Raw genomic sequence first — 26618 nt, forward strand, 5'->3', positions numbered from 1 at the left:
CCTGCCTTGCCATGCAGAAGGTCCCCGGATCAATTTCTGGCATCTCCAGCTCAAAAGATCAGGTAGCAGGTGATGGGGAAATATTCTCTGCTCAGCAGAGCAGACATTATGGGCTAGATGGCCCAGTGGTCTGCTGGTATAAGACAGCTTCATACATTCACCCATGTTCAAGAAACATTAACATCTGAAAAAAAGTCTAAAAGATTTGCCCACAACTACAAAGAGAAGCAAGCTCAACAGACACAACAGGTTATTTGGAAAATAAATGCAAAATCCTTTCCCTACCTCTTCAGCTCCCTAACAGGATGTGATTGAAGAATTGGGGATTAAAGATAGTGTGTTTATTGCTAGATGGGGCTTCCTTAGCTGATCCCCTCCTGCCCATTACTGCAGGGAAAAGAATCAACTGAAGAAAATACTGTATTAACGAGTATAGTCCAGCTATAGCAGCCCGCTGAATACTGCCATAGTTTAGAAAGCCATCAACCCTTGATGGAGGACAACAAGAAAGAGCTCTTAACACAATGTTGCTATGAAGTCCTTGTAAAAAAAAAAAAAAAAGGAGAGCATCTGTCTATAAAAAAAGAAAGACGACTAAGGCAGAGGCTGCCTGAGTCCCTCTATTCTCTGGACACTATAATTAAAGCCAACCAAAGCAAGCATGCTCCCCGAAGAAAACAGTCAGGAGAAGTCTGGAGCAGCCACAGCAAGGCAGCTGGCTCTAATTATACCTTAGAAAGGAATGCTATCTGAAGCTGTGTGTGGAGAAGAGAGATGCTCTGCTCTACAGGTAGGGAATCAGGGGCATGCTTGGACTGTGTAAATGACTAAAGAGAAGGATTCTCAATTTCTCAAACTTTGGTCCCCAAATGGTATGGGCCTGCAACTCGCATCATTCCCAGCCACAATGAGGACCCATGTTTGACAACTCCCTGGGCTAAGAGAAAGAAAGCAAAGCTGGAGACTAGTAGCACTACACAGACACTTTTCACCCACAGGAAACTTTATTCTGATCCAACTAGGTCTGAGATGGGACAAGCCAAACAGTGCCAGACGAATTCCACGTTACCAGAAATATGAGTGATATACTCTAGCTTTTTGGCATTTTCCTCTTGTACAGAAATGGCTTCTAAAACTTTGATACAGATATTAGAGTTTCCCCCAGGGATGAAAAGCTGTTTCCATTCAGATGATTCTCCAAACCTTGGTGTTTGCATGCCTTCTCCTGTTTGCTTGCAGAATCAGTTTACTGAAATATATCCTGGTTTGATTGAACCATAGTTTGAAGTTGCTCCTGAACCAGCAAACTATGGTTTGAGTGAGCTCTCCAAATTGGGATCCACTCATGATTTGTAAGATCATCTGAACTTACCAAAAGACAATCCAGGGCTAAAATGCAGGACATGTTAGCCTTGTTCCAGTGACTTGGCTATGAAGGAAAAGGCCCTTTGCAGAGAGTCAAAGGGAGCATCAGTGACCTCCCCCCTCCAGTCCAACTCAGGGGTGAAAGACATTGCACACTTGGAAGAACAATCATTCTATGCATTGAGGATATGGTATCAGCTCAGCTGGACACTAGAACTGACAAAAGAAAGGAAGCAAACAACATATGTGGAACAGATATCGGATGGGGGAATGGCATGCAGGAGAACAAGTAGTGGACAGAAAGGCAGGATGAAGGCCCAACATGTGTAGCTTCATAAATGGTACCTCACCGAGTGCCAGAAGCAGGCAACCCAATGCCCCCCCCCCAAAAAAAAATATACACTGCTATACATGCATTATGCTCTCCTCTGCCCCAGAGGACCTGAACCCACCCTGTTAGAAGACAAAGAAGTAGAGTTGCACATATAACCACCACAGAGCAGCACTAGGCCTACCAAATGCAAGGCCCAGCTTCTTTCCCCTCTCATTCATATGTACAGCTGCTCCAGCAAAAGTGGTAGACATACCCCAGACCAGTATACTCCTAAATCCAAAATGAGGAGCAGCAGAAGGGTAGTCAGCAGGCCAACAGAACAGCAGTGGGCAACTACTTTCTGAAGGCGGAACATATGATAATGGAAAGCCCCAGTAAATCCATAAAGGCAAGCTAAAGAAATAAAAGCAACAAATTTCAGCCTGCTGAGAAGCAATTTTTAGCAACACCTGTGCAAAATGAACTAATGGTACATTCCAGAAAGGAGAGCAAAAACAGAACAGGGAGAACCCAAAGCCAAGTCATAACAGGAGCTGCAACAACAAGGTACCGGTAATAAGTTAGTCAGTTTAAGACACAGAGAACCAAAATGAAAATGGAGTTTCCCAGCAAGGTGCATGAGAGGCAGTCATGCAACTATTGTGAGCCATAAGGATGACGACTGTGGGTCATAAGTGAACAAGGTACCCAAGATGGAAAGCAGCCCTCATGTCACACAGACTGCACACGTGCCGAAAGGAAGCAAGAGCGCTAGCTGGTTAGAATCCAGCCCAAGATGGCTCAGCCCTCCCTCCTGAGCATCCAGATCCACATGTGTCTAAATGACCACTCAGGACAGACAAAACTGTCACTCCATTTCTATCTGCAAGCAAGTCATTTAGGCAGGGATATAAATCTATTTCCTATTGCTAAGGACAAAAATTAAAGTGTTTTAAGAGTCAGCTCCAAGTGTAAACATCAGGCTGGTGAAGATGATAAAAAATGTCAGATGCCTAAACACTTGGGATGTTCCCAACTTCAGGTACAGGTGCCACAAAAGCTGTCAAGAGGATTTCTATATTTGAGCAAGGGGCAAGATGGGTCACAATGGAACAAGCTGAATAAACTTGTGGTCAAAACATCCTTTGCTTGTGCCCAGTCCCAGGAATCTCTCAGCTCTCTGTTGGAAAGCCTTCCAAAACTCACAGGAGCATGCTGACCTGGGTGGAACTAACTTCCCAATAGGATTCTCGGGTCAGCTGTGGGCTCAGGGGCATAATAATGAAGCCTGTTTGGTACTTGGGAAGCAGGGTTGGAGGAAGCAAGAGGCCAAAAGGTGTCTTCAAGATCCTTAAAGTCATGTCCCACATGGCAGAAGATGAGAGGCATTGACTGTGGGGGTAGGGGTTAGAGAATATGGAAAATTCCTGGAGCAGAAGAGAGTTAAGCAGCTAGATAAGATAATCAATGCCTGAACAATCAGGTTAATAGTTAATGCCCAAAACAGAGCGGTGGAGAGGGGAAGTCCACCTACAGGACAATCCTAAGCATGTTTATTCAGAAGTTAGTCCCAGTGTTCAATATTTATTTTTTAAAATATGTCTATCCTGCCCCTTTAACACACTGCTGCTTGGGGCAGATTACAATAGAGACATGATCAATTATGTTAAAAACATAAAAACCAAGCAGTAAGATAAAATCGCAGACAGGACTAAAACCCAACTAAAACCAGTTTTAAAATGCTTCTTTAAAAAGGAGGTGTTTCAGATTCATTTAAAAACTAACCAAGGCAGGAGACCGATGAAACACCTCTGGAAAGGCATTCCACAGAAATAACCACCACCCTGCTGGATCAGGCCCAAGGCCCTTCTAGTCCAGCATCCCGTTTCCCAGTGGTCCACCAGATGCTTTTGGGAAGCCCACAGGCAAGAGATGAAGGCATGCCCTCTCTTCTGCTGTTGCTCCCTTGCACCTGGTGTTCAGATCTGAGCCTGGAGGTAGCCTACAGCCATCAATACTAGTAGCCATTGATATACCTGCCCTTCATTAATTTATCTAAGCCCCTTTTAAAGCCACCCAAGACAGGGGACCCCTATTGAAAAAGCCCTGTCCCTAGTTCCCGCCAACCAAATGTTTGACAGCAGCAGGGCCAAGAACAGGATCTGAGAAGATGAGGAGGATCCTGGATGATTCATGATGCAGTCTGACAGATGCTGCAGTCCTAAGCTTTGAAGGTGAAGACCAGCACTTTGAATGTGGCCCAGAAGCAAACCGACATCCAGTGAAGCTGTCACAGGATGTGTAATACCTGTGCAGCAACTAGCACTCGCAAGCAGTCTTGCTGCAGCATTCTGAACCAGCTGAAACATCTTCAAAAGCAGCCCCATGTGGAGTACACTACTCTTCGATAAATGAGATTGCAGCTCTAGTCTTCATTTTTACTTGCTGTGTCCAACACTTGACTGTGGCAAGAGACCCAATACAAAAAGGGGCCTGGCAAGGACATGGGACCAAGCCAGCATGCGCCCAGCCACCTCAACATTCCAAACCCACTGATAAAGGAGATAAAACCTGGACAGCACATCCAGATAGTCTGGGGGGGAAAGAGGTAGGTTTGAATGGACACCACTAAAGACAAACATTACAGGATACCTCTGAGAAAAGCAAGTGGCCCAGCAGGGAAATGCTTGACTAACAGGCAGAAAGCTGCTGATTCAAATCTCCACTGGTATGTTATCCAGACTATGGGAAACACCTACATCATGCAGCAGTGATATAGGAAGATGCTGAAAGGCATCATCTCATACTGTGCAGGAGGCAGCAATGGTAAATCCCTTCTGTATTCTACCAAAGAAAACCACAGGGCTCTGTGGGCACCAGGCCTCAAAATCAACTTGATGGCACAATTCACCTGTACCTTTCCACAAGACCAGCTCTCCACTCTTTGCATGCCTAAAGCATAAGACGCAAAACAAGGCTCTGCTCTCACTCCTCTTAAGTCCAATTACCTATCTGCAAACATCACCTTAACTTTTGGGTGGGTTTGGTGAACACAAGAACATCTCTCCTGAATCAGAGCAAAGGGCTCTCTAGTACAGCAGCCCGCTTCCAGGGGCCTCTGGGGAAAACCCGCAGGAAGGAGAGGGAGGCCACAGCCGTGCGCCCCCCACTCCCGGCAACTGGTCCTCGGGGGCATACTGCCTCTGGACATGGAGGCTCCACGGAGCCACCCGGCCGAATAGCTCCCCCCACCCTCGTAGGTCTCCAGTCCTCTTCCAAAGCCATTCTCAGAGCCGGGTGGGTGGGAAGAGAAACCAGGCTGCTGAGCCCAGCTGGGGTAGAGCAAAGGGAGGCATGCGGAGGAAAGTGTGGGGCAGGAGAAGATGGGACTTGGGTGGCAGGGTGGGGGGGAGGCGTCGCCCCACCCCTCCCCCGCCGAGGGGCCTAGGTGGGACCCGGGGTGGGTCTGCAGGAGCGCGGGGGGAGGGGCGGCCAGCCCAGGTCCGGCGAAGGGGCGTGTCTTCCCCTCCCCCAACTCCAACTGCGGGCGGGGCCTCCTCCCCCTTCTGAGGGGCTCGGGGGTGGGGGGGCCCTAGGGGGCCCCGCCACTCGCCGCGCGCTCCCCTCCGGGCCCCGCTGCCGCACTCACCGTCACCGCGGCCCACTCCAGCCCCCGCCAGAGCCAGTCACGGGCGGGCGAGCAGGCAGACACACACCGCTCCAGCCACCACACACACTCCTGAGGGCGGCGCGCGACGTCACAACGCACGGCTCGCGTCAGCGCACGACGCGGCCACGCACGCGCCTGGCCCTCTCCGCCCCTCCCCCTTCTCTACGTCAACAGACCTTTCTGCCCTTCCCATTGGAGGGGAGGGCTCGACTGACGTCTATGTAAGCCAACGAAAGGTTTAGTATTTTTCTCCTCCCTCCCCCTCGCGGGCGATATTAACCTCCCCTAAAAGACCCGCCCTGGAGAGACTTCCGCTTTAGTCCCGCCTCATCACTCTCCCGCCCCGCCTGATTGGGGAGAACAACGCGCGAGGACATCCCGAGCAACCAATGAAAGGAGAGGGAGCCGGAGCGCGAGGCAGCGGCGAGCAGGGGGCGAGGTCTGAGAGAGGTCGCTCCCGCCCTACAATTTTGGTCGCGCCCCAGTGTTCTCTTTTCCCGCCCAAATAGTTGCCTCACGCTGCGGCAGCGCCTCGCTGACAATCGGCATCCGATTTCATCTAAATTCTTTTAATGGCCCCCAGAAAGTAATATATTTTGTGGCAACGCACAGATAACGTTGGTCATTGAAATGTGTCTAAGCAATACATATAAATCCCTATTATGTTATCTTCCTATATATGTTTCTTCAAACACCACAATAATTTCCTCAGAGAAACTTCAAACTTCAGAAGTACAGTAATGGAGAAGAGATAGATAGATAGATAGATAGATAGATAGATAGATAGATTGATTAAGCGCTGTCAAGTCGGAGCTAACTATTAGCAACCCCAGATATAGATTCCCTCCAGGATGATCTGTTTTCCACTTGGCCTTGAAGGTCTCTCAGTGGTGCATTCATGGCTGTCCTCATAGAGTCCTTCCACCTTGCTGCTGGCCGTCCTCTTCTTCTCTTTCCTTCAACCTTCCCCAGCATGATGGACTTTTCAAGGGAGCCGGGTCTTCCCATAATGTGTCCAAAGTAGTATAGTTTGAACCTGGTCATTCGTGTCTCTAGTGAACATTCTGGATTGATTTGTTTTATCATCCATTGGTTTGTTTTCCTGGCTGTCCATGGTCTCCTCAAAAGTCTTCTCCAACACCAAAGTTCAAAAGCTCAATGCTTTTTCTATCTTGCTTCTTCAGAGTCCAGCTTGTGCATGCTTAGAGCATCACGGGGAAAACCGTTGTCCAAATGATTCTAATCTTAGTAGGCGTAGACACGTCACAACATCTAAATCTCCTTTCCAAGGCCTTCATTGCAACCCTACCACGTGCTGGTCTGCGGCGTATTTCTTGACTGCTGGATCTTTGACTGTTGATGGTCGATCCTAAAAGGCAGAAGCTACCCACTATACAACAAATCAATCCAGAATTTTCACTCGATGCACAAATGACCAGGATCAAACTATCCTACTTCGGACACATTATGCGAAGACCCAGCTCCCTTGAGAAGTCTATAAAACCACCCCTCCCCGCAAAAGGAGAATTCAAGAAAGAACAGGAGGGTATCCCCTGTGTGGTCGGCTTCCATCCAGCTTCTCTGCGTGATTACAAGGAGATCAAGCTGTCCCTTGGTAGCCAACTCATCATGCCCTGCTAAATCCACCACCAAGTCTCCTCTCACTGCCTTCTGACAGTCTCTTAATCTGTGCAGAAGATTTGTGAGAGCTGAAATACAATCACCCGTCATCAATCCAGGATCACATCACTGAATCCACAGCTGTTGCATTATTGGCGACTTACCTTAGAGAAATGGTCACTTTCAAAACCAGGTAAAGGAAAAGTGTGCCGTCGAGTCAGTGTCGACTCCTGGTGCCCACAGAGCCCTGTGGTTGTCTTCTCTTTGGTAGCATACAGGAGGGGTTGACCATGGCCATCTCCCATGCAGTATGAGATGATGCCTTTCAGCATCTTCCTATATCGATGCTGCCCAATAGAGGTGTTTCATACCAGCGGGAATTCGAACCGGCAACCTCTGGCTTGCTAGTCAAGGCATTTCCCCGCTGTGCCCAAACTGGTAAAACCCTTTGAGATAAAGCAGAACAATCACTTGTAAGTCCATCAATGTAATTTAGGTTACAGAATGCAAGCACCCTAGGATGGCATATTCAGTAAGCTGGAAAAACAACAGTAGCCCTTCATACACAATTGATTTTTTAAATTAATTAATTAATTAATTAATTGAATTTATAAACGGTTTTTTCTTAAAAGGCTCAAAGCAGTGTACAAAAATAGAAACCCAGTAAAACACCGTTAAAACAACCAATTAAAGCCTGTAATACAAAACAGCAATAAAACACAAGCAACATCACAGCCTAAAACTAATAAACCGCAGTTTAAACACCAATTTAGCTCAAAAATGCATGCCTCGTGCTGAAACAAGAATGTTTTCACTCAATGGGGAAAGATGGCCAGTGAAGGAGTCTGACGAAGCTCCAAGGGGACAGCATCACACAGCTTAGAAGCTTCTGCAAAAAATCCCTGTCCTGGGTCACCACAGAACACACCTGTGAAAGAGGACCGATTACCCAGATGGTAATCTGGCGATTTAGAAACCATAAGTCAGCAATTGCAAAGAAAAAAAAGTCTGAACAATTTGTTGCAAAACATTTTAATTCTGTAGTAGAGGTTTTGCCTTTCCCTAAGCAAGTACCTTGACATACTTGCTTGAGACACCAGGATTGATTTGTCAAACTATTTCTGGACAATATTTGAGTCTCCCTATGTGCTCCTCTTGTCTGCTTGTGTCAGTCCTCGTGTTGAAAGGTACAGGTTATGTGTGACTCCTGAACCGTGAAGCAGAGGGGCACCTAGGTAATTTTGGATCCTGGACCTAGAGGCCTTTGGAGCCCCCCCCCCCGAAAATTAAGCATCATCATGCTCCACCGGGCAACTACACCACCCGGGACAGACTAAAGAGGATTTGAGGCCCCCAGGGGCTGTGGAGGCGCCAGACCTCGGCCCCGAAGTCCAGGGGTGAGCGGCTCTGCTCTGGAAGAACAATGACATCTCTATTGTTTTCTGCCTGCACTTCCCTTTTTGCAGTGGATAATGCAAACCTTCTGCATCTCTCTCGATGCTCCACCCTGTTCTCTCTAGCAGTCTAGACTTCCTCTCTAGCTGTCTTTCATTTTCAGCTGTCAGAGTGTCCTTAGCAAAGAAGCTGAGCTCTGCACATCCTGTCAGAAGCAAGAACGTTGAACCCAGAGCTAGAGGATTTCACTGGACGGGGACATTCGACTGGAGAGACCCAAGACAGAATGGTCAGGTTAAGCAATTCCTAATTGAGATCAGAAGTAGGGTGGGCTGTGGTGGACAGATTTTGTCCCATACCTGCACTGTACCAGCTACTTTGAATTCTTTAAAAAAATCATACTAGTTCTTTGCCACTGTCTCATTGGTCATTGTAATTTTGAAAATATCTGAAGTGGGGTCACTTCCCAAGCTGTGGAGTCCCTACTCCCTAGCCTTGTCTTGCTCCAAGAGGCAGCCCGTATCTTCAAACCTACAGAGAGAGACAGTTGTGGCTTGGCCCAAGCTGGCAGCCACACATTGACAGTTAGACAATATTGACTTCCTGTGTGGCGTGTAAATCGAGTTGCCAAATCAAAATTTCAAAATGAAGGGAGACTTTGGAGCAGGGTCGTGTTTAAAGAGGAGTGATAGGTTTAAAATGGCAGGAAGACAGTTTGTGATTGTGCATTAGGAGAAAAGATGTTGAGTATGAACAGAGAAAAGATGTTGACTCGTTCAACAACAGAATGAGATGCCTAGGGAGAGGATACAGAATCTTCTTCTATCAAAATATTCAGGAAGAGGCTGGGCCAGTTTCTGTCAGGGATGGATTTCAGGGAGGAGAAAGCCTGCTTTAGGGCAGGGAGCTGTGCCTGGCGTCAGCTTTCCAACCCTTATAGATTGTATGATCATTGAGCAATTGCTTAGGTCAGAGGATTACTTAGGTCAACTGAGCAATTGCAAAGGCCATTGTGGTTGGGGATTATGGGAGTTGTAGTCAACAAGATCTGGGAGTCCCTGTTACGGGGGACACTGGACCAAAGATTGGGAACCCTTGGATTTGGTCATAAGGGCTTATTCACACTGTGCACATGTATAGATGTTGTATGTGTGTACATATTTTTGTATGGATTGACCCTGCATGTGTTCATTTAAAAAGTTAAGCTGGGGAAGTTCTCTCCATTTTTTATCAACAGTGTGCGGAACAAGGTTTGTTCCGGGCGGCAGTATCAAAGCAATGTGTGTGCACTTGCATTCCGAGTGGGGCCTTCCTGATTCAACCTGAGCGGGATCTAAAATTAACTGAGCGGTCATCAAAAATTGTGTGAGCACGCACACACATGCTTGCCTTAGAGGGAACACTGGACTGGGCCCCTCAGAGTATGTGCATTCTGCTACACATGTGTTGAATGTCATGTGCAGTCTGGTACATCTAGGCATTGTGTCTTTTTTACAATCTTGTTTTTTAATTTTGCTGTAAACCACCTTGATTGTTTTAATGAAAGGCGGTATATAAATTTAACAATAAACAAACAAACAAAAAAAAGATAAAAGTGAGAATAGCTGTACCAGATCAGCTGTCATTGCATGCAGAGACCCAGTGTGGAGCAATGGTTAGATTAGGAGCAGGGAGGATCATGTTCAGATCTCTGATCAGCCATGAAGCTCACTAGATGACTTTGGGCTAGGCACTCACTCTCAGTATTAACCCACCTTAAAAGGTTGTTGTGAGAATAAAATGGTAGGAGGAGAAGCACATATGCTGTCCTCAGCTCAGTAGGAAGGGCCAGATAAAAAATGTAATTAGTAAAATAATGTGTAGAATACTCTTGACTCAAATATTTATTTTTAGCCAATCAGGTTGTATTGAGGCTTTCCACATCATTGCAAGGAGTTTGACAAGTGGGTAAAAGGGCCACAGGGGCCTTGAATATGATTCAACAGTAGCAACCCCCCCCCAACATTTTCATCCAAGACCTGCACACAAACCCAGTCTGAAATTTGTAAACCTATTTATTTATTCAAACATATTGCCTCAGCAGTATACATAGTGCCTTACAGAATTAAAACAGAGGTGGGGAAACAGGGTGGGGGGAAAGGGAGAGAAAAGGGGAAAGAAGGAAGAATAAGCAGCTGCCATTACACATACTTAAAATTTGGTTATAGTTGGGCATGTGGATAAAGAGGCCATGCAGAAAAAGTCATTTTGAAGAGGGACTTGAATGTTCACTAATTTTTTTTTAAACAAACGTGACCGAGGCACAACCTTCAAAGCAGAAAAGCCTCTAAGTATCTTTCAGAAACAATGTGAAACCTTTCCCTTTGGGCAAGTGTTCTGTAACTGGAGTTAAACTCCAAATCAAATTTAGGGCAAGCTCTGAAATCCAGCCAAACCGAACAATGTAAGTTCTAGAGGAGATTAGTCTAATCCAAAGGGAGCCAACCTGAGACGCTCCAGCTGTTGTTGGGCTATGACTCTTATCATCCCCAATCACCATTTATTGTGGTAATTTATTGATGATGGGAGTTGTAGTCCACTAACAGCTGGAGAGCCTCAGTTGGTCACCCCTGGTCTGGACTAGTTCAGATTCCTAAAGACAATGAAGCAATGGGGAGAATGACATTCCTGAGCAGAGGAGAAAAAACAGACTACTGTTTGCTTTGCAGTCAGATTCTCTGGTCGTGTGTGATGTGGACCCAGAGCTGTTGGAGAAACTGAAGAAATTCCGATTCCGGAAGGAGACGAATAATGCGGCTATAATGAGTGCGTTGCTATCCTGCATGCCCCTTCCTCCTAAAGCTGTCCCCAATTTTTCCTTGGATGGGGGTGGGGCTACAGTATATTGTGGCTAGCACATCAGTCAATGCAAGCCAGGTGGCATGGCCCACTTGTCACAAGCAAGAAGGGAAGTTCAATAAATAAGCATAAAAAATGGTTTAACACAAGGCAGTACCCAAATCCTGGTGCATTTCAAGCGTCCATGTTTCACTGAAATATTTTTTAAAAGAAAAGAAAAATAACTTAGTTCTTCAACAGAGCCATGTTTGTGTTTTCCAGCTGGAGAAGCCTGAGGCATACGAGCTTGAAATGTGTTGGGATTTGAGTACCTTGTATTAATCTAGCTTTGATACTTACTGAACTTCTGTTCTTCACATTTATCAAAGTGGCGGTGGGTTAACCGGAGTTAACATTTGCCTGTACAGGTGTCAACAGAAGTTTGACACCTTACAGACAAATGCTAGCTCCAGTTAACCCGCCACCACTTTGATAAATGTGAAGAAGATGCAAAGAGAGTTCTTGTTGCAATCCTGCTCACAAGACTGCTTAAACTGAATTGGAGTCAGGATTTCAGCCTTCATGTCCTGTGGTCCCACCCCTTTCACACAATGGGGTGCTGAAAGAGTTGAGAATGCCAAAGATCTTTGGGTTGCGGAGACTGCAAGATCTCTCAAGGGATGGTGATGAAAAAACACTGATAAGAGTTCTGCCTCTTCTATCCTAGTGAAAGTTGACAAAGACAAGCAATTGGTGGTGCTAGAGGAAGAATATCAGGTAGGCAGAATATGTACTTCCTATTTTTTACTTAAAATGAGGATCATTTTCCCATTAAAGAACCCTGAGTCCAAGCAGGTTGAAGAAAAAAAAGTCCATATTTATAAATCCACAGATGTATAGAAGGCATATTCAGACTGTCAGATTAGTCATGGATTGGAGTAATGTAGAACTACTGGAGGGCTGAAACACCTATAATGTGTATTTGCTGTGCAGTGCAGACCACAGCACAGAGGAGGTATACTCGTACAGACCTGTGCAAGCGGATGCAAATGACTCACACAATTGAGCTGGAGCATACAGTGCAGGGCAAGTTTAGCAGTCCTTCAGGGTCACTAAGGTAAAGTGTGCCGTCAAGTCAATTTAGACTCCTGGTGCCCACAGAGCCCTGTGGTTGTCTTTGGTAGAATACAGAAGGAGTTTAACATTGCCTCCTCCCATGCAGTATGAGATGATGCCTTTCAGCATCTTCCTATATCGCTTCTGCCCAATATAGGTGTCTCCCATAGTCTGGGAAACATACCAGCGGGGATTCGAACCAGGGTCACTAGCCAATATGAATTAGGAGAAATTTCTCCTGAACTCAGAACATGATGATTAGTTAGGGTCTGAGCATGGGAAAGCTTGAAACTAACTTAGTGTTAGTTATTTAACCCTGTATCCACTGTGTTCATACATTACAAAAACTTGTGGTCCCCCCCGCATCCCGCAACTGGTGTTTATAATGACCATGACGGATTCTGGGAAGTCAGAAAGGAACTGCGTTGCAAACATTGTGACAAATATAAAGTTAGGACATTACAGAGAAACCATTGACTTCTCGGTAGAAAAACATAACCATCAAAAACATATTACTACAAGTATAATGCATGAACAAGCTCCTTTGCCACAGTGCAGGCTCAATCTAGATTTTATTTTAAGCATGTGGTTGGCGGGGGCACTTAAAGTTCCTCCCCCCATGCCAAGGTTCCATTCCACAAGGCTCAACCCAGATGCTGTTTACCAAGTAAAAAAGCTGACTTTCTAGCCCTAATCACATGCTTGAAGTAATATCTGGTGTGTATAGGTACATAGGAAGCTGCTTTATATCGAGACAGACCATTGGTCCATCTAGCTCAGTATTGTCTACACCAGGCCTGCTCAACTTTGGCTCCCCAGCTGTTTTTGGACATCTCCAATAATCCCCAGTCACAGTGACCAATAGCCGGGGTTTGTCATGGCTCAGACTTCAGAATCAGAAGAATCAGAGCAGGAGGATTCGCCTGCTAGTGAGCCACAGCAACAAGAATTGGCAGAGAAACCAGGCTCTGGAGCTGAAGATTCTCAACAGCTGCCAGACATGGTTTCTGATGAGGAAGAGCCTGGGATTTCCCCTGTATTGAGACGTATCAAGAGGCAGGCTCAGTGGGACTCATGCAGGTGCAGGAGATCACAAGAAAGCAAGCTAAACTGCTGACTCAGGGAAGCCTGATTGGTTGCTGGTTCTGTGGAACCATATATATTCAACAGTCTCTCATGGCTGAGTTGCTGTTTGCAACTTTGCTGGTAGCTTATAGTGTGCTCTTGCATATTATATATTTTCTGTGTTCCAGTTTGTCTTGTCTGTACTTCCCTGCATTGTTCTCTTAATTCCTTGTTCAGTGTCCTTCACTTGTTTCATTCCTTGTTTTGTTTTTTCCTTCCACTTATTACTCAGTTATTGTTAGAAGGGGGTACCTAGTTTCAGTTCAAGGGACTTTATTCATTTACTGTTTTCTTTGCGAGCCTTTTATTTTTCTTCATCCAGTTTTGTTGCTGCTTTCTGTTTACTTTCATAGGGTTGTAAATCCTGTAGGGTTAGCTGGGCTATCAGTTCACAACAGAGTTATGGGAGTTGTAGGCCAACATCTGCAGGAGGACTGATGTTGGGCAGCCCTGGTTGGTAGCAGCAGCTTCAAGGCTTCAGGCAGGTGTCTCTTCCAGCCCTACCTGGAGATGCTGCCATGGATTGAATCTGCAAAGATTGAATTTGCAAAGCAGATGCTCTACCACTGAGCTATGGCCCCATCTCCAGAGCTGGCATACATAGGTCTCCCATCCAGGCACTAACCACACCAGGACCTACTTAGCTTCAGTGAGGTGACTGTATCATGTGTCCTCCAACCATGCTCTGGGACCCAGTCTTGTTGTAGAAGAGGGGTAGTAATGATGCCTAACACACAGGGGAGGTTCAGAAATATTGTGATTATATAGTGATTACTGGCATGAGCCTTGCTTGGCTTACACATGAGATGGACCATGTGCTGCTTTCCTTTAGTGGTTCAACAATCCAGAATTTGCTGGGTTTGGACATAATGACATAGGAACATAGGAAGCTGCCATATACCGAGCAACCATTGGTCTATCTAGCTCAGTATTGTCTTCACAGACTGGCAGCGGCTTCTCCAAGGTCCAAGGCTTCAAGGTCCAAGGACCAAGGCTTTTCCAAGGTCCTTTGTCCAATGGGGCAAATAATGGGTTGCTGAAAACCGTGAATAGAAGCTGCAAATTCCTGCCCCTTGTGTTCAGGGTGAGGGCCAAACTTCTGCTAGTAGTAAAACTTGTCTGAACCCACACATGGCCACTGCTTGGTTCACATAATCAGTGGAATCGAGGTTTAATGTGGGCTACCAACATGAGTGTGGTTGTGTGAACTAATGCCAAGGTGGGAGTCTCAGATTCCTCTAGGGTCATAAACCACCTTGGCATGAATTCACACAATAATGCTAATATGTTGGTAACCCACATTAAACCTAGATTTCAATGATGGTGTGAACCAGGCCACTGTCTTTTTCAGGAACTGTAATCAGCATCTCTCTCTTCCCATTTCTCTCTCTGCAGGTTACTGTCTTTGTAGTACTGGAGGAACTAGCGGGGAGGGAACATTACTGGGGAGGGAACTGTAATCAACCTGTCTCTTCATTGTTCTACCCCCCCAACTCATGCACACTTTCCACTTCTCTTCTTTCACACACCAAAGACTAAATTCCCAGCACTTTGAGCAACTGCCTGGATCTGACATAAAGCGACATCACTTTTTCCCAAAAGAAATCGCATCAACTCCTCCTTTCCACATTCCTGCATTCTTGACATAAATGCTGCCAGTATGTTGGAAATTACAAGGCTGGGCTAAAAGCAAATTGAATTTCAGATCAAATTTAATATCTCAGGGGAGCAATGTGCTGATGGCGTCATTTGCTTTCATATTTAATTCAATACGTTATACAACCTTTGTGCGCTTTAGTGAAATGTTAATCAAATGGGATCTCCAGTCCACTGTGTTTTAGCAAAGCAGGCACTCTGGCAGAGCGATTCACCAGAGAACCCCCCTTTTCTTAAAATATCAGATGGGTTCTTTGTGAGTTTTGCTCACTCAAATTGAGGCCTCAGCAACATTTGCTGGTCTTGCAGGATCCAAACAGTCCATATTGAAGTTTGAGTTGTGCAATAAACATAAGGGGGAGTTGGTAAGATATCTAGACCTTTGAAAAGACTTATCAAACATCTGAGTAATGTGAAAGGTGCCCCTTTCACATGCCCTTTAAGGTGCCCCTTAAAGAAGAGAAATTCCTTTAGGGATGTACAGATCGGGGCAACTGAAAAAATTATACATGGAAATGATAAAGCTCTATTTAAGAGAGAAGCATGGTGCGTTTTAGAATTGAACACTTTGGCTCCACAGAGGTTACATGAGGAGCCTGATTGTTTTGGCTAGGCTTAAATGAAGAGTGTGTTACATTCCTTTAACTTGATGTTTTTAGAGTTAATGGATTACAGCTGTAAAATGGCCAGGGAGAACCAAACTATGTCACGGTATATTCATAAAACGATATTGTTGCATGGGTGTGACACTGTGTTCTTCTCTTCATGTCTCTGTACTGGTCAAAGACTGTAATAAAGTTTATCTAACCAAACGGCCATCTTTGAAATGGTCCTTTTGGATATCTCCACCCAACCCAAACACCAGAGTCTTCTCTTCCTGTCTTTTCTGTCCATCTACCTGTTGACCCTGCTGGGAAACCTGCTGATTATCCTGTTCATCCACTTGGATGGCCATCTCCTTGGCACCCCAATGCACTTCTCTCACTGGCTGATGTTGTTTGTTTCCACTACTGTTCCTAAAATACTGGCGAACGTTATGTCTCTGAGCAAAACCATCTCCTACAGTGGGTGTTTGACCCAGATGTATTTCTTCTTGACTTTTGGCAACACAGACAGCTTCCTTCTGGCATGCATAGCTTATGATTGCTACATAGCCATCTGCCGACCATTGCACGGCACCATGGTGATTAACTGCAAGTGCTGCCTTTTCCTGGTGTCTGGATTCTGGATCATTTCTGCTCTCCTTGCTGTGGACCCTTCTGACACCACACCTTCCTTTCTGTGCTTCTTGAGAGATCAAAAAGGTGCTGGTAGATTTACTCAGATGTTTTTATTGGTATGCTTTCATAAAATTGGTTCAGCGTTGCCTTACACATTTTGAGGCAGTGCTCTTCTTCAGAGGCAATTCTGCAAAATAATGTACACATTACTACAAGGGGTGTGTGTGTGTATGTATATATATAAGAACTGGATAAACATTAACCATTACAAAGATGTACAATACCAAAGAAATTGATACCAAAGTAGCACAATTGGTCAAAGCTCTAAAACAGTTCAAGGATTAAATGGAACACAATTGTTGAGAGACAAAGGAGATTATGATAGTAACAGGATATATCCTTTGTGGATAAGAAACCGCTCTATAAAACTAAGAAGGTATCCTTTGTTCTTGACAAATGCTTCATCCAACGCTGAAGAAAACAACAATTACAGCTTTTCCTCTACAAATAGCAGGGTTTTTTTTAAAAAAAGAAACCTGACGACCCACACACAGCATACTCATATCCAAAAGGGAAGAAAGGCGAAATATAAACTCAGAATTCTACCAGAGGACCCGAAGGAGAGAATAGTGATTAATTTATCAAACAGAACATTGACATTTGAAGAGCAGATTTTAGAAAGAAGGCTATTGTATGTCCCAACTCTTGAACATGATCTTGTACAAATACATTTGGACCTTTTCAAACTCATTAGAACACTCAAGTTGAAACATTTTTTCTAGAACCAGACAGAATCTTGTACAACATCGTTTACTCCTTTCAAACCTCCCTTTTGTGCCACCAGGACCTTCTCATCCTGGGATTCAACTGCTTGAGGAAAGGATTTTCAAAGAATTAGAATTGTTGGAAAGAGATTGTACCTAAACATGGCACAATATCAGTAAGATGGAATGAATGTACTTCATAAATTATCCACAGACTCCGATAAAATTATAAAAGAAGCAGACAAGGGTGGAGCCATAATGATACTTAACAGGTCAAATGATGAAAAAGGTGTATCATCCGATTGAACTACATATAAATCATGTGGCAAAATTCCATTAGTTTCTATACAGTCTAAATTCTAGAGGAAGGTCTAGGAATGGGATATATCACAATACACGGATATGAATTTTTGTATAATGATAAGCCAAGAACCCCAGTGTTGTATATTTTTACCTAAGATTCACAAACCTGGGTTTCCACCACCAGGGCGTCTTATAATATCTGCCAATAATTCTGTTTTGGAACCACTCTTCCAATATGTGAACTATTTCGTAAAATCTTTTGTACCACTAATGAGATCATATATACAAGGTTTGGCAGATTTTATCAATAAATTATCCACAATTACTCATGCACAGGAAGAGGACATTTTGGTCACTTTAGATATAAAATCTTTATATACGTGTATTCTACAACATGAGGCACTTGTGACCATTGAAATTATGCTTAACAGACAAAATATATCCACCTACTGATTTCATTATGTCTTTGGCAGAGATGGTGTTATTTCAAAACTATTTATCTTGTAATGGTAAATAGTATTTGCAATCCAAAAGAATCCACCATGGCACCAGAAGTGGCAAATTTATATATGGATAACTTTGAGAGTAAACACATCACATTCTCGCAGAATCCACTGCTTGCAGAATCCATATCAGAACTTTTTGATTCTTTGGTGGCGCTATATAGATGATGTGCTTGTTTTATGGTGGGGCATTGTGGACTAATTAAGAGATTTCAATAGTTGGCTCAATAATAGAAATACTAATTTGATGTTTGAGATGCAATATGATTTAAGATGTATGAACCATTTGGATGTTCTTGAATATAAAGAGGAAGGAAGTCTAAACACCACTATTTATAGGAAGTCCATGGACAGAAATACATATTTGTGATATGATCATTCACATCCTAAACACATAAGAAACAATTTGCCCTATGGTCAGTTTTTTACATTTCAGAAGGAATTGTTCTGAAAGTTCCCATTTCCTGTTGGAAGCAGAAAAGTTGGAAACCAAATTAGCAAGAGTTTATCCAAGGGAGACAATAAAAGCTGCCAAAAACAAAGCTCTTACCACAAACAGGAAAGAACTGCTTAGGGTATATGATCGTAATAAAGATGATTGATACTTGGGGTTAAAAATCCAAAATCTACACCCAGATCTGTGGTTTGCAGTTTGACCTTTGACTCTGTGAGTATAGCCTTTTAAAAACACTCATCAGCATTGGCACCTTCTACAGGACATGTGGGGATCAGGGGCCGCCTTGCCCCCGGAAGTCCCAGGATGCCCGGCGCAAATGCGTGGGACATTCTGGGGGGACCTCTGACACCGGGAGGCTGCTTGTACCATCCCTGTCAGGGGTCTACTTGTGTGTCGCCCCGCGCTGCAGTGGCACAGGATTAAAAAAACCCCTAAGGTTAACAGACCGCTCGCTCCATTAACCCTGTTTAATGGGAGGGAAAATTAGGTGGGCTAGCCACCTTGGAACCACCAAGCTCGTCTGTGAGCCTGGTGGTTCCGATGATCTCTAGAAAGTGGGCTAGACTCCCTTAGCCCGCTTTCTAGTGATCATGGGAATAGGTTCTATGTCTCCCGTCCCTTTTAAAACAATCAAGATAAAAAGACACTCCTGATACTCCTTTTGATCAGTCACTCCTTCAGTCAGAGCACTCTAGAACAACATATTAACTACAGGTGTCTGCTTTAAAACAGGTTTTAGAGGGTTGCTTTTGAAAGAAAGACATAAATACTCTTGGTGGTGCAGGGAGATAACTCTAGAAAAACAAATACTGTGATTCATTTTACCTACCTAAGAATTACCTCTGAAGAAGAGCACTACCTCAAAATGCATAAAGCAACATTAAACTAATTTTATGAAAAGTTTACCAATACATAAATCTACCAGCACTTTGGGAGTTCTTCCCCCCATTTTTTGGTCCCCTCCCCACGTGGCTCACGTGGATGTCTTGGCCTTGTTTGCCATGTCTGTAAAACACATGGTCATGTTGGGAACTTTTTTGAGTATAGTTTCCAGCTTTTATAGTATGTGGTCATTCATCTCCGGGACCGAGACTGAAGATTGTTCTTGTCCACCTCCCGCTCCTCCACTAGAGTCTTGTTTTGATATTCAAGCTTGGTTGCTTCAAAAGCCGCAGGAGAGAGCCCATTGGCTGCAGCTTTTGCTACAGTGCTTATATTGCTTTTGTTTTTTTAGGGAGGAAGGGGTTTAGCAATGCCCCACTTGCAGCTCCACCCACCACCATTGGCACCGCCCACTTTGGCTCCACCCATCACTTGGCTTGCTTGGCACCCACCCAGTCCCAGGAGTCACCAGCTACCACTGGTGCCTAGTGCCTTTTTGGTTAATCAAAGAGGATTAGATAATGGACTAAAATGGAAGGGGAAAACTCACAAGCCCCTTCTGTAGCCACACAGCAGTCAGCCCAAGAGGCAGTGGGGAGCAGCAACTTTCACTGCGGCAGAGCATGAGAGAGCCTTCCCTGCTTTTCTCCCATTCCTGTGCCCAAGTCTGTACCTTCTGATGACACCTCAAGGGCCTTTCCCTTCCCCTGCTCCCACAAAGGAGGCAGGAACTTGGCATGCTGGGAGAAGAAGCAGAGGCAGTGCTTCCTCCCTTCTGGCACTGTCAGGACTAAGAAGTGACACAAGCAAGCTTCAGCGTTTTGGAGTCAGTCTGGTTGCAGCTGCCTGGATTGCAGAGAGCAAACTCTGTGCTGAGTGCCAACCTTAAATCATTGTTCGCACTTGATGTGACTGATGTGACACCTGTCTCCCACACGCCCCTTGCAAGCTGCACACTGTCAAAGCAGCTGAGCCCCACCGTTGACAGAAGCCAGCCAGTGTGATGTGCCAGAGAGAGCGCTGGTGGGTTCAGGTCCCTGCTCTGCGGCAAAACTCCTAAAGTAGCCTCAGTTCAGACACCTTCTCTCAGCCTGACCTCACAGGGGTCGTAGCTGTAGGCTGGGTTGTGATGATCGCAAAGTCAGTCCAAGGAGCAGTATGCACCTGAAAAATGATTTTATGTGTGTGAGGGGGAAATCCTGGTTGGAGGATGGAAAGTGATTGCCTACAAGTTGCAATTGTATTTGGGCACTGAGCCAAGGTGGCATTGAATGTCTTACTATCTGAAGTACAGTCTTCATATGGTGTAGTGCCCTGCTACAGTGGCAACTCTCAGAGTACAGTCAACCCTCGCCAACCACAGTTTTAAGTATCCACAAATGGGAAATTGTGACCAGTCATGCCAACCACGACCCAAGTGCCCACAGTTGGCAAGGCTTGTTGTTGTTGTTGTTGTTGATAATTAAATTATACTTTTTTTTTTTTTGCATTCTTTGCCTATAGGACATCTCTCCAGAAGAGCTGAGAAGTGAGCTACCGGAGCGCCAGCCTCGATATCCTTCCCTCTGCTATTGAGACAGAAACCTGTTGATCTTGATTTAATTGCCATACATGCTTCTGCAGCCATCTATAGTTATTAATTGGCCTGATGAAGTTTTTTATGTGTGGCTAAACAGAGATGGGCGGAGCCACCATTGAGCAGATGGGTTCAAAGAACCCGGCCACAAGCCATGGAAGGGCCATGCAAGCCATCCAGCACTTGCTGGCTGGATGCATTTATTTTCCTTCCTCTCCCTGTGCTCTGGAGGGCTCACGCAGGCCTGCCGGTGATTGGGCCACGTGTACATGACATCACATGCAAGGGATGTGACTGGCGTGCATGGCAGGGTTGCCAAGGATGGGGCAGTACCCATGCCTCTGTTCCCTGGCAATCAAGATTTTACTTCCTTGCACAACACATAACTGATTTATCAGATTTGCTGCCACAAAGTTTGAGATTAGCCACTGTCTTAGATAGATTTCAAAGAGGATTAGGCAAATTCCCAGATGAGGAAGAGAGGTCTATCCATAGCTGTTAGACATGATGGTCATATGGAACTTCCATGTTCAGCAGCAGTATAGCTCTAAATACTAGTTGCTGGAGGGGGGCAAACAACAAGAACCAGTTATTGCCTTCATGCCCAGCTTGTGGGCTTCCCAGAGGCATTTGGTTGGCTACTGTGGAAAGCAGACTAGAGGGACTGCTTTGGTTTGATCCAGCAGGGCTCTTCTTATGGACCCTAGTTGGTGACTAACAAGACATTTTCTCAACTGGACAAATGCCCCCCAGGGCCAGCATCCCCCACTTGCTGGGCAGGAGGCAGTTGAAGAGTCCTTTGTTCTCAGTTTTTTGGCTTCGAAGCCCAAAAAGATTCTTTAACTGCCTTCCGTTCTCATCAGCAAGAACAGCAACAAAGACTTAGGCCAGGCTCTTCCCTTACATACCTCAGTCATTCTCTTCTGTGTGTAAAGAAGAACACAGCCATCCAGTCAGGAGTGAACATCATTGCCCAAGCCTTTGAGGGCGATGTAGTTTGTATTGCAGGGAAGGGGGAAGGGGAGGAGGAGTTAAAGCATCAGAGGCACCAGGAAAGAATCTCCCTCTCCCTCACGAGGTTGCAGAACAATTGCAGTAGCAGGAGAACTTCGCCATACTTGAACCGTGCCTGAACTGTTGTTCTCCTCCTAGCAAGCTCAGTCCTGGATGACTCGGTGCTTTTTCTTTGGAGAGCTTTTCACACACAATGATCTTCATTCTTTTTCAAGTGGGGGCCATTTTGGCGGAAAAAAACCCTTCAGTGTCAGAGCCATTTCCTACTGCACTGGCCTCCGTGCAGTGCTGTGCTTTTCTCAGAGCTGGTAAGGGGCCCTTTAAGAGAAACCGAACCCTGTTGAGCCCAGCACCATCTTGGAAGGTGGGCATGGAGTGCTGGGAAGTGTCATCCTTCCCAGAGATTTTTTCATAGGACTCTATGGGGAAGGCGATCATCCAAGATGGTGCTGGAGCCTGAGAGGGCTCCCTTTCCCATAAAGAAGCCCACTGGTGCTGGACCTGGAAATAGTCCCCTCTGTACAGTGCCAAGGGGACTGTGCAGACTGTTTGGCATCAGGCCAAAGCTTCACACAGGTCTAATAAATAATTAGGCAGCCACCACTGGCTCACAGGCCTTGTAATGAAGAGCTGACTTGTGGTAGCAAGCATGAATGGTCCCCTTTGCTAATCAGGGCCTGCCCTGGTTGCATTTGAATGGCAGACTCCATGTGAGAGAATTGTAAGATATTCCCCTTAGTGGATGGGGCCGCTCTGGGAAAAGCGCTTGCATGCAGAAGGTTCCCAGTTCCCTCCCTGGCAGCATCTCCAAGATAGGGCTGAGAGAGAGACTCCTGCCTGCAACCTTGGAGAAGCTGCCACTGCCAGTCTGGGTAGACAATACTGAGCTAGATGGACCAAGGGTCTGTGGCAGCGCTCTATAGGGCATATGGCGGCTGCCTGTGTTCCTCGGTTCCTAACCCTGCATTAGGTGACGGCAAAGCTCGGAATGCAATGAAGGATACACTTGATAGGAAGCTTCAGCCAATTCTGGCTCTCTGAGGAGTGTCCCTATACAATATATATGTTTACCTCATTTATACATTACATTTTTGAAGTGTATCCTTACAAAAACCTTGGGGCACTTCTCAAAAATGTAATGTGTGAATTTGTTCCTAAAATGACTGGTGGCTCTCAGGGTGTTTCATTGTCACTGACCAGTCAACCCTCAAGTCCCCTCTGCCAAGTCCCCTCTGCCCAGCTCTCCAGCTTGCCATCAGATGTCCAGTTGCCACCTTGACTGGAGAGCTTACATTTGTGGTCTACAGCTATAAATATGTCCATGACGATGGTCGGATCTCTTACCCGTTCTGCTTCATCTTCTCCAGCCCAGTCGGTGAGAACCAGTCGCTTTCTGAACAGGGTTTGATGGGGGGTCAGGATTCCTGGCTTCTGTCCCCAGTATTGTGATGGGGTTTGATAGAAACAAAAGGGGAAGTTTTGAAGGAGATGGTAGGGGTTTGCAAGACTGGGTTCTAACAGGACCTGGCTGGGTTTTCACCTGGAGAATCATGACAATTTCATGAGAATCACTGAAGATTATCAGTTTATAGTGCAATTTATTATGTTAGTGTAGTGAAGCGGCCAAGAGTGCAAGCTGAGAAGCCCCTGTTTGAGTCTGGCTTCTGCCATGATCAGTCTGTAGCATCACTAGTGAGAAAGGATCTTGGGCAGCAAAATGAGAAAGGCCCCTCTCTGCCTGAGCCCTTGGAGAGATGCTGCCAGCTGGAGTAGTAGACAACACTAGGCTAGATGGATGAATGGTTTGGTGCTAGTTGTAAACAAATAAGCAACTCTCCTCTTTCTTCCCCAGGGTGCAAGCCAGAGCAGCAGATGATGTATGCCGGGAGCAAGAACAGGCTGGTGCAGGCTGCGGAGCTCACCAAGGTATTCCAGCTCAGGTACACCTGAGCACCTGTGTTCTTCTTGCCCCATATCCTGTGGGATTGTTTTTGCTCTTCATTCTGCCAGAGCTCCCACCTAGCCTTCTGGAACTCCTGTAGTGCCTCTTTGTCTCACTCCAGAATCTTCTCCCATAGTGTGAGGTAGGTTGCCAGGATGCAACTCAGAGAACATGTAGATGGCTGAACTCTGCAGTGAAACAGGGGACAGACCAGGCAGCTGTGGCTTCTCTTCCATGTTCCTTCCCCACGTGCCCTTGTCCATTCCTCTGCCCTCTTCCCTTGCCCTGGGAAAGAAACTAGAGAGTCCTGCTCACTCACTGCTGCAGGTGGGGGAGGAGAACAGACAAAAGGATCACAAGATGGAATGAGTAGTAGGAGGAGATGCAGCTGCTTCTTGCTACATCAGCCGATTTAAGAAGGCACGTTTGCTAAGTTGCAACCAGGCAGCAGCCCTCAAGAACTACAGCTAGCAGGTGGAATATATTTTTTTAAAAATAAAGTAAATGCTAGATATTGCCTGACATGACCCCTCCTCCTCAGTCTGTACTCCCAGGAGTTACCCCCACTGTCTTTTCACAGCCACTCTTTCTTGACAGTCCCTAAATCCATCTGAACCCCCCGCTTATTTTAGGGTTAGCAGATGTCTCTTAATTTAAGAGATCGCCCTGAATTCCAGAATACAGTGGGTATTGTTTTAGCAGCTCCATAGCAGCTCCATAGCACATGGAATGGACACTGGTAGTACATATTCACAGCTTCCAGTGGGGTAGCCACATTAGTCTGTTGCAGCAAACACAACAAAGAGTCCTGTGGCTTCTGAAAGCTCAACAGTTGACAGTGTAATCCTAAACATGTTTACTCACGTTGATCTCAACTGAGTTTCCGCGAGTAAGTGTGTTTAGGATTACAGCCTGAATGTGGCATGAGCTTCCTTGAACTAGAAGTCATTTCATCAGGTGCCTCAGTCCAGTGATTCTCAAAACATGGGTCCCCAGGTGTTGCTGCACTTCAGCCCCCATAATCCCCAACCACAATGGCCATTGTGTCCGGGGATGATGGAGATTGTAATCCAATGATGACTGGGGATCCAAGATTGAGAACTTCTGCCTTAGTCCACAAAAGCTTATCCCACAATCCAGCCTTTAACATGCACAATGTCTCTTGGTAGCTTTTGGCAATTCTTTATGTTATTGACTTGTAACATTTTGAACAAGCCATCATACTGCCTGTTCCCCACCCTGAGGCTCATGGGCACCATCTGATCCTCTCTAGTCTGTCAGCTCAGTGGTCTATAATCCTCCAAACCAGCTAGCAGCCTTGTAATAGCTCCTGCCTAGATGAAACCTACCTTTTCCCTAAGAGGACATCCATATCCATCCCCTCTCTTTTGCTGCTTGGGAAAGGCAGGGCAGGGTTACTGGCCACGTTCTCAGCCTGGACTCCTCCTCCTGTTCTCTTTCACTCAGGTCTTTGAGATCCGGTCCACAGAGGATATGACGGAGCAGTGGCTGAGGGAACGCCTGGCCTTTTTCCGCTAGTGGATGGCATAATCCTGGCGGGCTCCACCTTCAGTTACCTCCCCTCCCACAGCACGTCCTGCAGTCCCATGTCCTGTCTTCACCAAGAGGGGTGTGCGCGCCATATCCATGACCACCAGCAGCTTTCCCCCAGTGAATGAAAGTAAAATAAAATGACTGGGAGTTTCTCCTCAGAAGCTGGTAGCAGCATTGTGTACAGTTTTTGTTCATTAGGCCTTGCATTTTAAAAAATTCAGTGATTCTTAGATGTGAAGTCATTTTTGTCATGATTCTCTGATGTGCCATTTTGGCTTAATCTTTAAAGAAACCATTAAACTGATTGACTGATTAGCTTTAAATTAAATACACAGAGTCCTGACAGCCTCTACTGCATGTGTGCCAGTTTTCAGAGCTCTTTGTCCAGCCAGGACCATGTTCTGAACTCTTTCTCATTTCCCCACAGATGGCTGGGGGAAAGCCACCCCCCCCTTCTTCTTCGAAAGTGTTCTTGCACAACTGTGCTACTTCAAATGGACTTCTGGCTTTTCCCTTCCTTTTTGCAATAGTAGGGGTGTGCAAGAGCACACTGGGGAAAAAATAAAATAAAACAAATGTGGGGAAATCCCTGGGAAGTACACATGCACAGAACACATACAAGGGCTTCCCATCCCCTCCCTGTGAGAGCCCCAAAGTTGAAGCAGTGCTTCATGACAGTAAAGGGAATATGAACATTGGATTGTGCTCCTGTGCAGATGTAGTTGCACAAGAGCACTGGGAGGGGAAAAATTAAATTTAACTATAAAAATAAATAAATAACCAGAAACCACGCATGCATGCACACTCACTCCTTGTCTACCTGAGCACAGCTGAATGCACCAATAGGAAGCTGGAGGCAGGATGCTCCGCCTCCTCCGCAACCGCATTGGCCAGAAATGGGTGGGATGGATGGGAAGAAGCCTGCTGTATGAACAAGCCAAGCTTTGGAAAACTGTAACAAACCATAATCAAATACAGTAAAAAACAGCAATGTAAACAGCCCAGATTTACTCCAGTTTATGCTTATTTATGTTTATACACGCCCATATACTTTCGTCCTGACTTGCACAGCTTCTCCCACAGTAGACACCCCCATCTATCAGTGGTGACTGTTGGAAATGCTGCTGCAGAGGGGCTGGGCAAGGGTCAGGAGCTCAGGTCCAGCTGCAATGGAGTCCCCGAGGCTTAGCTCACAGGGCCAGGAATGCTCCTCCAGTTGCTACAAACCGTGTCTGGAATACACATGGGGAGGCCACACAGCAGTGGAATACATTCATTCAACAATGGTGCTCCGGATTTTCCATAAAAGGTGAATGAAGATATTGT

At 45.7% G+C, this 26618-nt stretch overlaps 2 protein-coding genes across 10 annotated transcripts in view; one reads left to right on the forward strand and one right to left on the reverse strand.

Moving 5' to 3' along the window:
• Window positions 1-7263, reverse strand: part of SAMD4B (sterile alpha motif domain containing 4B) — a 25295-nt gene extending 18032 nt beyond the window's left edge. Inside the window, exon 1 of one of the 3 annotated variants that reach the window (XM_053267179.1) lies at window positions 7133-7263. The gene's annotated coding sequence lies outside the window, so the exon portion shown is untranslated. Of the gene's footprint in view, window positions 1-5327; window positions 5503-5524; window positions 5666-7132 lie in introns of those variants that run through there. The other 2 variants (XM_053267177.1, XM_053267176.1) reach the window with 2 other exon arrangements.
• On the forward strand, window positions 5380-25605 carry GMFG (glia maturation factor gamma). 7 transcript variants are annotated; one of them, XM_053267193.1, is made up of 8 exons: window positions 5380-5569; window positions 8527-8652; window positions 11072-11168; window positions 11908-11957; window positions 20710-20759; window positions 23089-23171; window positions 23649-23722; window positions 25206-25605. In XM_053267193.1, the coding sequence occupies exons 2-8, from the start codon at window positions 8650-8652 to the stop codon at window positions 25275-25277; spliced, it is 429 nt and encodes a 142-aa protein (XP_053123168.1). In that variant the 5' UTR covers window positions 5380-5569; window positions 8527-8649; the 3' UTR covers window positions 25278-25605. The 7 variants fall into 7 exon arrangements, with proteins under 7 accessions (XP_053123168.1, XP_053123165.1, XP_053123161.1 ...); XM_053267190.1 differs by lacking the exon at window positions 5380-5569 and adding an exon at window positions 5668-5787; XM_053267186.1 differs by lacking the exon at window positions 5380-5569 and adding an exon at window positions 5723-5798 and having other exon boundaries at window positions 8527-8657.
• The last annotated feature ends 1013 nt before the right edge of the window (window positions 25606-26618 follow it).

The sequence above is a fragment of the Hemicordylus capensis genome, chromosome 7 (genome assembly GCF_027244095.1).
Source record: "Hemicordylus capensis ecotype Gifberg chromosome 7, rHemCap1.1.pri, whole genome shotgun sequence".
Taxonomy (NCBI): Eukaryota; Metazoa; Chordata; class Lepidosauria; order Squamata; family Cordylidae; genus Hemicordylus; species Hemicordylus capensis.

What these genes read in the sequence shown, in the direction of transcription:
- GMFG (XM_053267186.1), top strand. Translation starts at nt 5,738, where the DNA reads ATGAAAGGAGAGGGAGCCGGAGCGCGAGGCAGCGGCGAGCAGGGGGCG. An exon ending in ACCCAAGACAGAATGGTCAG is followed by an intron (nt 8,658 to 11,071) that starts GTTAAGCAATTC and finishes TTTGCTTTGCAG; the next exon opens with TCAGATTCTCTGGTCGTGTG. An exon ending in AGGCTGCGGAGCTCACCAAG is followed by an intron (nt 23,723 to 25,205) that starts GTATTCCAGCTC and finishes TCTTTCACTCAG; the next exon opens with GTCTTTGAGATCCGGTCCAC.